The following is a 14,950-nucleotide window of genomic DNA, read 5'->3' as shown; positions in this document are numbered from 1 at the left end:
GGAGTAGCCTTGCTCATCTATTAAAGGAAAAAAATGAGGGGGAAAAATTGGCACCTTAACGATGAACAGATTTATTATGTCCCCAAAAGCTTATGCTATAATGAATACATTAGTTTTCATGGTACTACAGGACTATGTTTTTGTTTTCAGTATTATTATTTTTCTATTAAAGATGTACAGAAATATTTTATAGAATCCATATAGTACAGATACTTCTTGGAATGATCCTCTGTGAGACAGCAGAAGCTAAATTTGGCATGGATTTGTTTACAGAGCTGAAAGCAAATTTAATAAATCAAGGAAACCATATTGGAGCTCTTATTGGAGAGAAGATTATGTGTTGTAGGAAAAATCTGAACAATGCTGAAGCTGGGTCGTGGGATTCTAAGTTCTGCCTGCTGTTCCTGACTTGCTGAGTTCAAGAATTCACAAGATAGGTTCTTCAACAGATTGAGCTTTCCCATAATATGTTGATCTTTATTGTCCTTGTAAGCCTAATGTAAATGTTGTTTTGTGCGTGTGGGATATAGTTGGCAAGAGAGCTTGCCGACTTTTGTTCAGACTTGTTCAGTGCCTAGATACATTTGACAAAATTTAAAATTGAGTCAGAGTTCAAGTCTATGTCTGGCTATCAGCTGAGCTGGGTAGCATAAGAATAGCTAGGTCATAGTAGGTGTGTTTATGCCTATTGGGGGGTGGGGAGAGACTGTGAGCCAGCACATGTGTATACAAACAGTTATCTCTCAATATGTTAAGCTGCGTTTTAAGGAATTCTTCCAGATGGAGATGTTCTTGAGCTCCAGGAATGCTGATTCAGAGTGCCAACTGCAAGCCAGATAGAGACCGTGCCAGTGCTGACTGTTGATACATTGATGTGGCAGACTGGGGGCTAACAGGATCATCATGGGTGGCACAGGCCAAAGCAGGGTGTATAACAGCTGCTACATTAAATCAGCTGTGGGCGAATTTACCATCTATTAGCAAGTGTAAATGAAGTGATTGGTTGTATGTATTTCTGTTGACCTTGTAAAGCATTTTCTTTATTCAGAATGGTCCTTGGCAAAAGGGCTAGAATATATTGCCGGGTTAAGCTGTTCTCATCCTTTTCCACACATAACTGTGTTCTAGTGATAGAGTGGCTGTTCACCATTCCATGCAGTGAAAGATGCATTCCTGAAGTTCTGTAGCTGATCCCCATGTTCTATAGTTGCAGGTGCCCCTTCACTCTTGCTTGGCTTGCATTTGGATCACACATTCCTAAGGATTTCTCAGTTAGGTACAACAGAATGTAGGTTCACAAACTGGTGCCTTACATGGCCAGTGGTCAGAAATGCTGGGAGATGTAGTCCAAAACATCTGGAGGGCACCAGGCTGGGTAAGACTGGTGTAAATTAAAGCATGATGTGGGAAATGCGGATAGGGAGACATTTTTCTACCTCTCCCATAATACGAGGTCATCCTATGAAGCTGATTGGTGAGAGATAAAAGGAAGTACTTCTTCACACAGCGCCTAATTAAACTATAGAATTCACTACCACAAGAGGTGGTGATGGCCACCAATTTGGGTGGCTTGAAAGCGTGTTTACACCAGTTGTTGGGGAACATGGGTGGGAGAGTGCTGTTGCATCATGTCCTGTTTCTTTGGTCCCTGATCAACAGCTGGCTGGCCACTGTGTGAAGAAGTGCTGGACTAGATGGAACCTTGGCCTGATCCAGCATGGCTCTTCTTATGTTCTTATTTGATTTATGATCTTTTCCTTGGAGCATTCCATTAAACACCAAGGGGTTTTGGAGAAATTATAATGATTCAATAGATCCTCATTTTCTCAGATCAGTTACTTTAAAGTAAATATTGTTTTTACCATGTTTCTGCTTGTATAAGATGACTATGATGAGACGCCACTTTCGCATATATAGTCTGTATTGCGTGAATTCATTTTCAAATTCATTTTTTTAATTGCATCTCACATCTGGTAGTTCTGCAGAGTGATCACAGTAACAGAGTAAGTGTTGTTCAATGGAATTTTAGGCTATACTCACACGTTGAAAATCTACCTCAGATGAGGACATCACATATAGGTGTTTTCATCAATCAAGTAGCAAGGGTTTATTGAAGGGCATTTGGTAGTGGATAGTTATGGCTGATAGCTATTCACTACTTTCACAAGATTTGGGAACAATTGAGTGTATCCATCCAGCATCAGATTGTCCTTTATAACTTGTTTGCTACATGCTTAGTGAATCCATACAGCACACGAGTAACTCAGGAGCAGCCCTTTGTTGTGATACTCTAAATTCCAGTAGTCTCCATAACAATTGTAAAGAAAAAATCTTACTAGCGTCACTCCAGTACTCTTTCCCACAGGAATTGATGGTGGTATTTTGACTCTCTTATTCCCAGATAAAGCCCCAAAAAAGCTGTTTGGGAGACCAGAGCCCTTTGAATTGATCACACTGCAAACATAATAAATATGACTCAAAACAATTGTACTTTAAACTATTAGTTTCTTGAATGTATGTTCCTAAACAGAGCTGGATTTTTTTAAACATTTAACTGCTTCTACCCCAAGATAATTTGGACCTTAATGACCATTTATGGCATAAAAACCAAAGATGTTGGCAATTAGCTGACTCTCAAGAAGTATATGCAAATTACTAGCCAAAATAGCTGAAACTAGTTGATTGAAAAAAGAGGGCTGAGATTGCAGTAGCTATTTATAAGCAGTTTAGAATTCATCTGCTTGAAATTTTGCTGTTTCTTTCACTTGGAAACTGGTTCCAGAAAAGTACGTGCAGACTGTATTATGTTTTCTGGGTTTGAAAGAAGTGGTTCTGGGAGGAATGCCAAAATCTGACACTATTTCCAAGGGCAAACAGCAACACTGAGCTCACATCATCAAATCCTTCTGTCCTTCTGCTGCATTCTTGTGGCTAGGTAGACCTAATTACATTTTCAGCAGGATTTCCCTCCAACCACCTCCCTTCAATTTTTAGGGAAATAGTGTTTCTCATCCTCTTAAGAACAAAAAGAAATACGAGGAAAGGTCACGAAAAAGCAGTGATTATTCTTTATTTTTAAAAAAAGTGTGGTTTGAATGCAGCTGCTGTTGAGCAGAGGTGAGCAGGAGGTAGTTCATAGTTCACCACTGGCCAACTTCTAATGGACCACATAGTGCATGCTGGATGCTGGTATGCTAACAAAGAACATTGGACTAAGGGTGCAATCCTATGCATGTTTAGACAGAAACAAGTCCTACAGCAAATCCTACGATGGTTGTCTGGGGAATGCTGGGAGTTGTAGGACTTGTTTCTGTCTAAGCATGCATAGGATTGCAGCCTAAATGACTTGAGTCTGATATGGCAAGGCATTTATAATCATAAACAAAAGTACAGATTCAAGATCACTTACGGCACTACTACTCTGGGTTAAAAGATTTTGAATACGTACTCTTGCTTTATAAATTGCAAGCACAGCGGTGAACCACAAGAATTCTGTGTGTGTGTGTGTGTTTTAAAAAGGCTGCGTAAGACTCAAATTAGTCCACCCATGCTTTAGAGGGAAACCCTTCATTTGCACAATCATATACTGCGCATAGCTCATAGAATGATATTTCCATAGCTTTTCAAAGACTTTCAAGCAAGCAATCACATTTTAAATGAAAACTCCTAAATATAAGCTTTTCCTGCCACATATAACAATTGTGCTGGTTAAATATAGGCATCTCTGTCAGATTCCTGTCATGTAAATAAACCATTGGTGGCATTTGATGTGTGAAATGCTTTTTAAAATTTAATGTAATGCTTTACTGTAATTTGCACAATGAACTTTGTACAGAAACCAGTTAAAGTTAAATCTTTTTGGGTCCCATTAATTTCAAGTATATATATATATATATTAAAAAAGTGATTATCTGTGGCCAGACTGCACTCTGTAGATGTTCCGACATAAGCTACCTTATTTCATGGCGCTTGGTTGTTCTGTTTTTCATTTCTAATCAAATAAGAACTTGCAATTCTGTCTTACCTTTTATTAAGCTATTAGCGCCTTCTGTTCTTCATGTTTCATTGCCTGGAAACAGGACAGCAAAAGCTCTGACTTCCTCTTGGTGCATTTGCCTTTGAAGGTTATAAATGTTTCTGCTTTTATTAAAGCTTATTCAATATATTTAGGGAGAAACTTGTTTGAGGACAAGATTATCCTTTTACTTTTGCTGTTACTTTACTAATACACAATATTTTCTTTTATATGAATGTATATTCTAAAATCTAAACAAATTAAGCCAACTTAGTATATGCTGTTAATAGAAGATGTTGCTTAGCAAACTTTAGGGCTGATTCTTACATGCATTTTTACATAGTTATTTTCACATGGGCAGATTTCTCAGATGGTGGAACCTCTCATTTAGGTGATAATACATATAATATCTCCATACCTGAAATGGAGATGGATGGCCTCTGGACAAGCAGGTTTCCCATTCATCTAAGTGGAAGCAGCTGCTACAACATGCCCTTACTGAACTGTTCCCTCTATTGAAATGAACAGGGAACTCCTGTTCCTGCTTTGGAGAGCTAACAATGTTGTGGATTGGTGCATAGAAAAATAGTAATGGACATTACTGTGATTTAATATTTGATATATTCTGAACTTTGTGTGCCAGGATTTTTACATCTTATATGGTGCTGACTTTTATAATACATAACAACTAAAGCTTATTTGAAATTAAGCTTCCAAAATATTTATTTTTCTCCTCTCTTACTTTTTTTAATAGGCTTTCGAAAAATAAGTCTTGATGATCTCCGAAAGGCCTATATTGTGAAAGATGTCCAACAGTATATTCTTCATCGCTTAGATCAAGAAGAAGCACTGAGACAACATCTCACAAAAGAAACCGCAGAAATGTTGAATCAGCTTCACATTAAAAGCAGTGGATGTTTCCTGTATCTAGAGCGTGTCTTAGATGGAGTAGTAGAAAATTTTATCATGTTAAGAGAAATCCGTGATATCCCAGGAACACTCAATGGCCTCTACCTTTGGCTTTGTCAGAGACTTTTTGTGAGAAAACAGTTTGCAAAGGTCCAACCTATTCTGAATGTAATCCTTGCTGCTTGCAGACCACTGACTACAATTGAATTGTTCCATGCAGTGTGGACCAAAAACATGGCATTATCTATGGAGGATTTTCAGCGCAAGCTAGATGTTCTGTCAAAAGTTCTTGTTGATGGACTTGGAAACACAAAGATCCTATTTCACTACAGTTTTGCAGAATGGTTGCTGGATGTAAAACACTGTACACAAAAATATTTGTGTAATGCAGCAGAAGGACACAGAATGCTAGCTATGAGTTACACCTGTCGAGCCAAGGATCTAACACCATTGGAGGCTCAAGAATTTGCTTTGCATCTCATTGACTCAAATTTGCAACTGGAGACCTCTGAGTTGGCTTTGTGGATGATCTGGAATGGTACACCTGTCAAAGATTCTTTGTCAACGTTGATCCCCAAAGAACAAGAAGTTTTACAGTTGCTAGTGAAAGCTGGTGCTCATGTCAACAGTGAGGATGATCGGACATCCTGCATTGTGCGGCAGGCTTTAGAAAGAGAAGATTCCATTCGTACATTATTGGATAATGGTGCTTCAGTAAACCAGTGCGATTCAAATGGGAGAACACTGTTGGCTAATGCTGCATATAGCGGCAATCTTGATGTAGTCAATTTGCTTGTTTCTAGAGGAGCCGATTTAGAGATTGAAGATGCACACGGGCAAACAGCACTTACTTTAGCTGCTCGGCAGGGACACACCAAAGTTGTCAATTGTTTGATTGGATGTGGTGCTAACATAAATCATACTGACCATGACGGGTGGACAGCACTACGATCTGCAGCATGGGGTGGGCATACCGAGGTGGTTTCTGCACTCCTTTATGCTGGAGTAAAAGTGGATTGTGCAGATGCTGACAGTCGAACAGCCTTGAGAGCAGCAGCCTGGGGAGGACATGAAGATATTGTGCTGAATCTGTTGCAACATGGGGCTGAGGTCAACAAAGCGGATAATGAAGGTAGAACTGCTTTAATTGCAGCAGCATACATGGGACATAAAGAGATTGTGGAGCATTTGCTGGACCATGGGGCAGAGGTAAACCATGAGGATGTGGATGGAAGGACTGCTCTCTCTGTTGCTGCTCTTTGTGTACCTGCTAGTAAGGGACATGCTTCAGTCGTGAGCCTTTTAATAGACCGGGGTGCTGAAGTGGATCATTGTGACAAGGATGGCATGACTCCACTGCTGGTGGCAGCCTATGAAGGACATGTTGATGTGGTTGACTTGCTTCTGGAAGGTGGAGCAGATGTAGATCATACTGACAACAATGGTCGCACTCCTCTTCTTGCTGCAGCTTCAATGGGCCATGCTTCCGTTGTAAATACTCTGTTGTTTTGGGGGGCAGCTGTGGATAGCATTGATAGTGAAGGACGGACAGTTCTTAGCATAGCTTCTGCCCAAGGTAATGTTGAAGTAGTACGGACTCTGCTGGATAGAGGGTTAGATGAAAATCATAGAGATGATGCAGGATGGACACCTTTGCACATGGCAGCTTTTGAAGGACACAGGTTAATATGTGAAGCACTTATAGAACAAGGTGCTCGAACAAATGAGATTGATAATGATGGACGCATAGCCTTCATATTGGCTGCCCAGGAAGGTCACTATGATTGTGTGCAGACCTTACTGGAAAATAAATCGAACATTGATCACAGAGGCTATGATGGGAGAAATGCGCTCCGTGTTGCTGCTTTAGAAGGCCATAGAGATATAGTTGAACTACTCTTCAGTCATGGAGCTGATGTGAACTACAAAGATGCTGATGGCCGGCCAACACTCTACATCTTGGCTTTAGAGAATCAGCTAACAATGGCCGAGTATTTTTTAGAAAATGGTGCAAATGTAGAAGCTAGTGATGCTGAAGGAAGAACAGCACTCCATGTTTCCTGCTGGCAGGGCCACCTGGAGATGGTACAGATGCTGATAACATATCATGCCGCTGTGAATGCAGCAGACAATGAGAAACGGTCAGCTTTGCAATCTGCGGCATGGCAGGGCCATGTCAAAGTAGTTCAGCTTTTGATTGAGCGTGGGGCCCTAGTTGACCATACGTGTAACCAAGGTGCTACTGCACTCTGTATTGCAGCCCAAGAAGGGCACATTGATGTTGTGCAGATATTACTGGAACATGGTGCTGATCCAAATCATGCAGATCAGTTTGGACGCACAGCTATGCGTGTTGCTGCAAAAAACGGGCACACGCAGATAATTAAATTACTGGAAAAATACGGCGCTTCTAGTCTAAATGGCTGCACTCCTTCTCCGGTCCATACAATGGAGCAAAAACCATTGCAGTCAGTATCTTCAAAAATGCAATCCTTAACCATAAAATCAAATAGTTCAGGGAGCACTGGCGGGGGAGATATGCAGCCTGCTTTGCGTGGCTTGTCTAATGGGCCAGCCCATGCCTTCAGTTCTCCTTCTGAATCTCCCGATTCTACTGTTGATCGGCAGAAGTCCTCTTTATCCAATAATTCCTTGAAAAGCTCAAAAAACTCTTCTCTTCGCACAACTTCATCTACAGCTACTGCCCAGACAGTACCTATTGATAGTTTTCACAATATGTCCTTTACGGAACAAATACAGCAGCATTCATTGCCCCGCAGCAGAAGTAGGCAGTCCATTGTTTCCCCTTCTTCCACAACTCATTCCTTAAGTCAGAATCATAGTTCACCAAATAGCGAATTTGAGTGGAGTCAAGTTAAACCCAGCTTGAAATCAACGAAAGCAAGCAAACCAGGGAAAACAGAAAACTCCAGCAAATCTGGATCTGCTGGGAAAAAAGTGAAACAGAGCACCTCCTCTCAGCCAAAAGTTCTAGAATATGAAATGACTCAGTTTGATAAACGGATACCTGTTGCCAAATGTGGGGCTAGTGTTCCCCTTAAATCGATGCCTGCGGACACTCAGTGTAAAATTTTAGTCCCTCCAGCCCAGCAAGAAGTTTGCCGGTCTCAACAGCAGTTCCTGATCCACCAGCAAAGTGGGGATCAGAAAAAACGAAATGGAATAATGACAAACCCAAACTACCATCTTCAGAGCAATCAGGTTTTTCTTGGTAGAGTTTCCGTCCCACGAACTGTACAGGATCGAGGGCATCAGGAGGTTTTAGAAGGCTATCCTTCAGCAGAGACAGAGTTAAGCCTTAAGCAAGCCTTAAAACTTCAAATTGAGGGGAATGACCCAAGTTTCAACTATAAGAAGGAAACGCCATTGTAACAGGTGAGACACTTGCAGTGGTCTACAGCGTAAGTGGGGATGCGAATAGGCAGCCAAGGGAGAGAGGTCCCCATGTCCTTCCAGCGGCTATTGTGCAAAAGCGTTGGAGGCAGGCAGGCAGGCAGCTAGATGGCACCTTACAGGCACATGGCTATTAACTGGCCAGAGGCATTCCATGTTGTTGTCATCAGACTCTGCCTCCAAAGACTCCACTAGCCTTTCCTTCAACTGCATGACACCAACAGTAAGAGTGTGGATCCTCTGCCTCTTTTCCGGTTCAAGGGCATTAGCCAGTTCCTGCTTGCCATACCAATTTGTCAGCAACATCTGGCTAGTTTGTGAATGATAGCTGTACATTGTAACTAACTCCCAGTTCCATGGCTTTGAAAGTATAGAAGTAGAACTTTAAATGACATCATGAATTGGATTTCCTGCCTTGAGCAGATGGTAAGGGTAGATCAGCTTTCCTCAACATGGTGCCCTTCAGATGTTTTGAATGACAACTCCCCAAATTCCTGACCATTGGCCAAGCTGACAAGGGCTGATGGGAGTTGAAGTTCAAAACTTGTGGAGGGCACCAATTTGGAGAAGGCTGCAGTAGATTATAGAAATGGAAGAGATCGTGGAGGTCATTTAGTCCACCCCCACGCTCAGTGGCCTCCAGGTCCCCTTCCAGGTCCATGATTCTACATTGGATCATATAATTTTCAGTATCTTCGGGGGGGGGGGGGAATCATCAACATGCATAGGTTTAAGCTGGGCCCTATGAATTGTATCAATATAACTGTACAAACTGCTAGTTTGTTTAGGATGGAATCTTATGCACAGTTAACCTGACAGCAAGCTCTATTGAATACAATGAAACTTAATTCTGTTTAAACATGGATTCAGAGCCAAGTCATAGTTTGCTGTAAAAATTATCAAGTCAGAATTACCAGTGTGATAAAAACATATCTGATCTGAACTTTAGGCAACCGTAAGTCAAAGCCCTGTTTAGAAGCTATGTAAGAACAAGCCTACATTCATCAGATTTTGATTTGAAGGTATCCATAAGAGAGAGTTTTCCATAACTCTGTACAGGTTAGGTTTGTGCAATATTATATGAATATGGGGTTTATTTAAGATCAACCTATAATTTTTATGAAAGTACATTTTTCTTCATGTTTTTAACTATTTAACATAATATTCTCTATAGAGTTAAGATTGTTCTATGTTAATCCACAAAATTCAGTAGCCCACCAAAATATTTAATAGTCACCTGTAATAAACTGATAGGCTAACGGCACGTAGGGTGTGTGGAATCTATGCAGTTACAAGTCTCAAAATTTCTCTATGATAAAAGAGTCACTTTCAAGCTATTTTATAAGGCTGCTGTGGGCAAAACTACACGTTATGCAACTGCACACGGTTGATATCAAAGCAAGAGCCCAGTGTCATTTCCCCACCACCACCATAACATTTGGACATGCTTACTATGTTGCAACAGTACCTTTGCATTGCATGTTTTTCTGTTCCTACCAACATCTGTCAGTAATGGCCTGGTTCTCAAGAACAAACAAGCTATGGTTAACAAACCATGAGTTGTTTGTGAGTGCGAATGAGAGTGTTGGCTTCCATTTCCACTTTTAGAAATAACCTATGGTTTGTTCTTGTCTTAAGACTCTGACTTAAGACTCTGTTTAACCCAGAGCGACAGGTTCGAACATCACAACATTTCCAAAAGCTGACTCAAAGTGGAAGTGGTGAGTGGGCAGGAGGCAATGCATTCACTTATTCCCATTGCATCATACCAATTCCTGGGTGGTTTAACCCAGGAATTGGCTTTATGGGCGAACCAGAATGGAGAAATGACTTTGGGATATGGCAAGGAAAAGGAAAGGAACCTCTCATGCAAGCACTGAGTCATTACTGACTCTTGGAGGGGCGCCAGCTTTCGCTGATGTTTTCTTGGCAGGCCTTATAGCGGGGTGGTTTGCCATTGCCTTCCACGGCCATTATTACCTTTCCCCCAGCTAACTGGGTACTCATTTTACTGACCTCGGGAGGATGGAAGGCTGAGTTGACCCGAGCCGGCTGCCTGAAACCAGCTTCCGCTGGGATCGAGCTCAGGCCGTGGGGAGAGTTTCAGCTGCAGAAACTGCTGCCTTACCGAGTTATGGGAGAGAGGCGGAGAGCTTGACATAAGAATCCTCTGTTTGACACCAGCGAATAAGTTTCAGTCCTGTATGTATAATAATTTCATCTCAAACTCAGTTCCTGGGGGGAAAAGACATCTTCAAGCTGCAAGTTAAGCTACAAGGTTTTCAGTGATCATTATCGTACATCTAACATATTATTAGAAACAACTGCTTATTCATAAGTTTGAGATGTTCTAATGGGAATATAATATTTTAATTTTCTCTCTCTTTTTTTTTAAAGACAGCTCCACGACACCATAAATAAAAAGAAGAGCTTCTGCCTAGAATGGTTTGTCAGCTGAGCTGGGATAAAAAAGCATGTCTTGCTTATTGAACCACATTGAAAACTACGAATGTGATCGCTGCAGTACAGTTACCTTGATTACTGTAATGTGCCTAAAAGTTTTAAGGCTGCCTTCTTAATGTAACCTTCTGTGCTTCAGAAATTTTATTTTGTGTACTCTGTACTTAATACACAAAATAAGCACTTTCTTTTTCTTCCTTAGTAGCAAAATGAGATAAATGCTGTATTTTCCTCACACACCTGAAAAACTAAGAGCTAGAAATGGGAGTTTCCTTTTCAAGAAGGCTCGATGGGTGTAAATGTGCCACAGTGGACTTCGTTTTGAAAGGCAATGCCTTCGGTATTTATTTTATTTTAATGTGGTATAAGAAACAACATACAGCCAAAAAGACAAGGAGTGTCCTGAGCCACCTTAAAGACTAAAGCAGGTCCTCTCACCTTGACCCAATCACTTGTGAGTTCCCTTTAATAGGCTCTTTTAACCCAAATCAAGTACTTTTTCTCTCCGCTCTGTTTGTACCAGCTCTGTGGCAGCAAAATTTTAGCTGGTTAACATTTAAGGTGCCATAGGACCTTTTGTCTTTCTGCTGAAAATTCACATGATCAAATCTGCACAAGAAGCCCCGACTATATCCCCAAAGGGGAGACGTGCCATTGGCATGTAGAACAGAATGTGTGAGATGGCACATCCATAGATGTACCCACAGAAGCAAGTGATAATACTGGGTTGCGGTGGTTCATAAATCACTTCTGCAGATCCAGGCAATGATGCCTGGACCTCTGCAGTGGTACCTGTGGAAAAGCTGGCTCACACATGACATTCTTCATGTCATCATGGGCACATAGGCATCACATAATGTAGAACTCACTTTGAACATGTAAACCCTACTCTTCTGTACAACTTCAATCACACTGACATTGCTGTAATGTATTTCTGTGTAGTTAAAATGCTTCTCATAAGAAAAGACCATTCTTGTGACAGTATTGGCTAAAATGCGGTACTTGTGTTTGGCCCTGGTCAGTAGTGGATAAAAGATTATAGCATAATTCATCCATCACTTTCTCCCATTACTCATTTTGAAGGCTGTTTGTGAAAGAACAGTTCTTAGGACTCGAACCAATTCTCATGTTGCCTGCTTAATGAAAGTATATCTCTGGCTTCCAGAGGCTAATAGATGTAGCCGGTACATTCAGTGTCTTCCAACACCATTCCCTAGACAATCCTTTGCTTTGCTTCGGGCTTACCTGTGGAAGAGTCGTACGTTTGTTCAATCCTCAGTTAAAAGGATTTCAGTTAAAGGGCTGAGCAAGACCTCTGTAAAGGCCTGGGCTAGATGGACCAGAGACGTGACTCCTTAGGGCAGCTTCGTGTGCTCAAAAGTGAAATCATCAGGAGACTTTGACAAGAAGAGGTCTTTGGCTTTGCCCCCAGGAAGCTGCCGTAGTCTTACAGTAGGAATAACCGCTCACTCATTCTGGTAGCAGCTGCTCTTTGTCTTGTTCGCAGCATGCCCAAGCCACTGATACATAATCTCTCTTTTCAGATGATTAGTTTACCACCTGTTAATGTTATCTTTGGATTAGATGTAAATTGTTAACTCCAAACTACCCATGGTCTTGATCATTAATCACATGTCATAGGCCAAGGTGCACTTGCATCTAAAAATAGTTCTGTAAAATTGGATGTTACAAAAACTCTGGAGTCCACTACTTTCTCAAATGTATATTTTAAAAAATATATGTTAAGATGCTTGGAGTTCAATAGTTATATCTGAAAAGGTGTCCCAAAATGCCTTGCAGAAGATTTTATTTATCTATATCAAACATTGTCTCCAACGCTATTTCTTATAACCAAGAAAATGAAACCAGGATAGGGATATGGCGATAGGAGCAGACTTGATTTACAGGTGACACTAGGGGGTGAAGGCACATTTATCCCTCTGCTCCAGTTGTGTCACCACCGTTACTCCTAATTTTTTCCCTACAGTAAGGAATGGCAGCTATTCACTTATATAGGAGAACATACAGTTCTGCACGTGGCAACACTGCCATTAAGTTAAAACCTGTTCTATAGGCCTGAGAGTAGATGGCTTGCCATAAGGGGGATGAAACTTGATCCTGTGAAGAGAGAATACAAAGAGTACTTCCAGATGAAACCTTGATCGCACCATTGCTCTACTTCATTCATGGAATTTTACAGGGGAACCAGTCAATGACATCTTCACCTTGTAACCCTCCCATGTTTTCCCAGAACCACTTCGTTCTCACTGCAGAACATCCATTTAGGAAGAAAAGACAGAACAGCTGCACAGCGTCTTCATTCTAATTGGTAGTGCTAAGGTCCTGTGTCTGGAAGTATCCCCAAAACACGTCATTCAACAGGGATTCCTGTGATTTTGAAATACCTCCCCTGCATGTGCCCCCACCTACCACACTGATGAAGTGTTTTGAGTTACTAATCATTGCTGCCGTGAATTTCTTGAGGTTTTTTTTTTTAAAAAAAAAAAATACTTCGGGTGCTTCCAATGAAAGGCTTCTGGGATTACCAATCAAAAGGCATTGTGTACAGATTCCATCCTTTCTTCCTTAGCAGGTATTTAAGGAAAGATGGAAGAAACATGGGAAGGTTATCAGTTGAAGGTAGGACACCTGGCCCTGCTGTAAAAATGTGAATGAGGCAGGGCTATTGCACAATAAAAGCCTTGTCTGGAAGGACCTTTAGGTAAGAATGTTGTGAAGTGGTATAGTAAGGGTCCAAAATGTTGCTTCCAGCTTGTTCCAAACTTTAAGTACTGGATGTTTGCAATACTGCACAAGAATAAACTCTTCTATCTTATTAGATATATGTTTTGATCTGTAGAACGACATCCCTAAATGTTGCCTTCTCTCTGGATCTCAGCTGTTGCTGAGATGATATTTATTTAATTGTATTGTTTTATTACAGTATGTACCTTGTGACTCAATGATGACCATTTTTGGCCATTTTGACAGGGAGGCTATGCATTCCAGAAGCCTTCTGGATTTTCAGCAGAACAATCTTAATGTTTGAAGGAGCTGGTGAGGGGTGTAACATTCCCCAAGCACAGAAATTACTAAAAGAAGGTCAGCAGGAAAGTGCTACCTTTCAGAGAACTGAAACAAATGTTCCTTTTCAGAAATGCTATGGAATACAGCATGTTTCTCTGTTTAAAAGTATTGATTTGACAAGAGTGTGAGATTTTTACGCATTACTTAAATATATCATTTTAATATATTGGCTTTTGTGGCCTCTAAGAGAAAGGTAAAATTGCCCTGAATATTGGCAATTCTGTGGTGTGTGTGTGTTGAAATTGTTAGATGTGCTTCAGTTCTGTTAAGCCATAACTTGGCAGACCTGATCAGCTATAATTTAGCATAATTCGAGACCCTCTGTGTTTCTTTTTCCATTCCACAAATCTCTGTATCTCTAGTCCTGCTTTATCTTCATCTTCCTTTTCCCTATATTGTCCGAAGGTAACACTTAAGGAAATTGGGGGATGTTACACAATTCATAACTGGGAGAGATGGGGAAGGACTGGTGAACATTAATATCTGTACCACACGCATGCCAAGGAAGCTGTCTTAAAAGGGAAGTAAAAGACAAATCAAATTTTAACATATTAAGCTGTAGCAGTGCCCTTTAAGCCCTTGTCATGATCAGTATTGGAAAATGGCTTTGCTTTTTCTTAAAGCATCGTTTTCTCATGTCAACTCTGCTGCTATGCAAATGTCTGTTTATGCTCGTTATCCTCCGTTGGAACTCTTCAAATTACATGGTGCGCAGATAAGACTTCTTTTCCTGGACTGGGTTGTAAATAGCCTATAATGTACATTGAATTTCACATTGTAAAATTTTTATTTTATTTCTTGTATTATATTAAGCAAAAATCCTTATGTATATGAAAGTGCATAATAAATATATTTGCTTTTCAGCAGACATTGTTTTCCGTTTGCTTGCTCCTTTTTAATGCTTTGGGAAAAGCAGGTCTAAATATATTTAGGAAACTGGAATTTAATGCTTTGCATATATGAGCACCACCTTGCTTCATCTCTCCCCCCCCCCCCAAAACTACTCTTCACTCATTTTCAATGCCTCTGAATGTTTGTCTCACACCACAGCGTACAACGAAAAGG

General features: G+C 40.7%; 1 protein-coding gene across 2 annotated transcripts in view; it reads left to right on the top strand.

Moving 5' to 3' along the window:
• Positions 1-14,748, top strand: part of ANKRD50 (ankyrin repeat domain containing 50) — a 62,383-nt gene extending 47,635 nt beyond the window's left edge. For both annotated transcript variants that reach the window (XM_063136390.1, XM_063136388.1), the window contains exons 4-5: positions 4,770-8,320; positions 10,736-14,748. In XM_063136390.1, the coding sequence (XP_062992460.1) occupies positions 4,770-8,317 (3,548 nt within the window). In that variant the 3' untranslated portion in view covers positions 8,318-8,320; positions 10,736-14,748. The remainder of the gene's footprint in view (positions 1-4,769; positions 8,321-10,735) is intronic.
• The last annotated feature ends 202 nt before the right edge of the window (positions 14,749-14,950 follow it).

This window comes from Elgaria multicarinata, chromosome 10 (genome assembly GCF_023053635.1).
Source record: "Elgaria multicarinata webbii isolate HBS135686 ecotype San Diego chromosome 10, rElgMul1.1.pri, whole genome shotgun sequence".
In the NCBI taxonomy this organism is placed as follows: domain Eukaryota; kingdom Metazoa; phylum Chordata; class Lepidosauria; order Squamata; family Anguidae; genus Elgaria; species Elgaria multicarinata.
Note: the sequence above shows the minus strand (reverse complement) of the source record. Positions and strands in the feature narration are given on the sequence as shown.